Here is a 1156-nt window from a genome sequence, read left to right as displayed (position 1 = left end):
AGGCCGCCGATTGCGGCAAGGATTTGCACAGCACAACTGATGCGGCTACTGCCAATTATTACTCGGAAGAGTGGACTGGCTAATCCAAGTCGTGGAAGAGGAAGGAACCCACAATATCCTACCAGGAAGCCACAACCTGCTGATCCATCCACTGGACGGCCAAATAGTGGAGGGATGAGTTGAGTTGGGTTGGAGAGGAGATATGACGACGTCCAACTAGCAGACAATGGTAGGATAGTGGAGTTACATCTCATGGACTGCACATTTGCAGTGTGATTTACCAGTGGATAGTAGTAGTAATATGGTGAAACGGAATGAAGGGATTAGCTCCACTTGTTTGGGTTATGATAAGACCAAACATCCTTGAGTGAAGAAGAAATTCACCAGAATTAGAAAGGGAATGGGGGAAAAAGAAGTCCACTTGTCAATGTCATCCTGCCCCACGGTTGGAAGTGTGCAGTAGGTGCAGAAAACAGACCACATAGCAGAGGAATGCTCCTCTCACGGCAATTATAATAATAATAAGAAGGAAATTGGGAAAAAAGTGGAATTACACCACACAGTGGGCATAAGTGATAAGGCATAGTAAAAAGAGGTAAGTAGGAGAAAGGGTTGACGACAGTGCAAAGCACAGAGATAAGCAGCGAGGAATAAATAAAAGAAGCTAGGGAGAAATAAGTGGGAGAGAAACACCCATAAATATGGAAAGCAGTTTCGATGTGAAACATAAAAAGGGAGGACATGAGAAGAAAAGGATATAAAAGGCATAGGAGGAAGGGGGGTGAAATACACATATTCCTTACCTAAGTAATATGCGAGGTCATGCAAAAGAAGAGGAGGAACATCTGCCATGCTGATGGAATGATGGTTAACAGTCGGTCGGTCCATGGGGAACAGACAAGTGGTGGTGGTGGTGGTCTAAAACAGGAAGCGAAACGAAACTGTCTGCCGTGAGGACGAGGAGGAGGTGAAGGCAGGTGGTTGTGAAACAAAAGTAGCCTTTTTCCAACACACAATACGTCTGCAGCCCAACAAATGAGGATCTTAGTAGTGCTACATGTTAGAAACAAAAAAGAGGAAAATGAAAGGGAAACCCGAAATGATCGCTGAACTAACTTGACATGAAGTGGAGCACAAATGACAACGTATAGTAGAG

The 1156-nt window shown here is 44.5% G+C and overlaps 1 protein-coding gene across 1 annotated transcript in view; it reads left to right on the top strand. All coding sequences in view use genetic code 11, as the record gives it.

Annotated features, from left to right (window-relative positions):
- Positions 1–822: 822 nt before the first annotated feature.
- EGR_11172 (Histone H2A) overlaps positions 823–1156 on the top strand; it is a gene marked incomplete at both ends in the record, with an annotated part of 2409 nt that continues 2075 nt past the window's right edge. Inside the window, one exon of the mRNA XM_024500419.1 lies at positions 823–950. Coding sequence (XP_024345167.1) covers positions 823–950 — 128 coding nt within the window. The remainder of the gene's footprint in view (positions 951–1156) is intronic.

This window comes from Echinococcus granulosus (assembly GCF_000524195.1).
Source record: "Echinococcus granulosus chromosome Unknown EG_S00446, whole genome shotgun sequence".
NCBI lineage: Eukaryota > Metazoa > Platyhelminthes > Cestoda > Cyclophyllidea > Taeniidae > Echinococcus > Echinococcus granulosus.
This window is presented reverse-complemented; position numbering and strand designations above follow the sequence as displayed.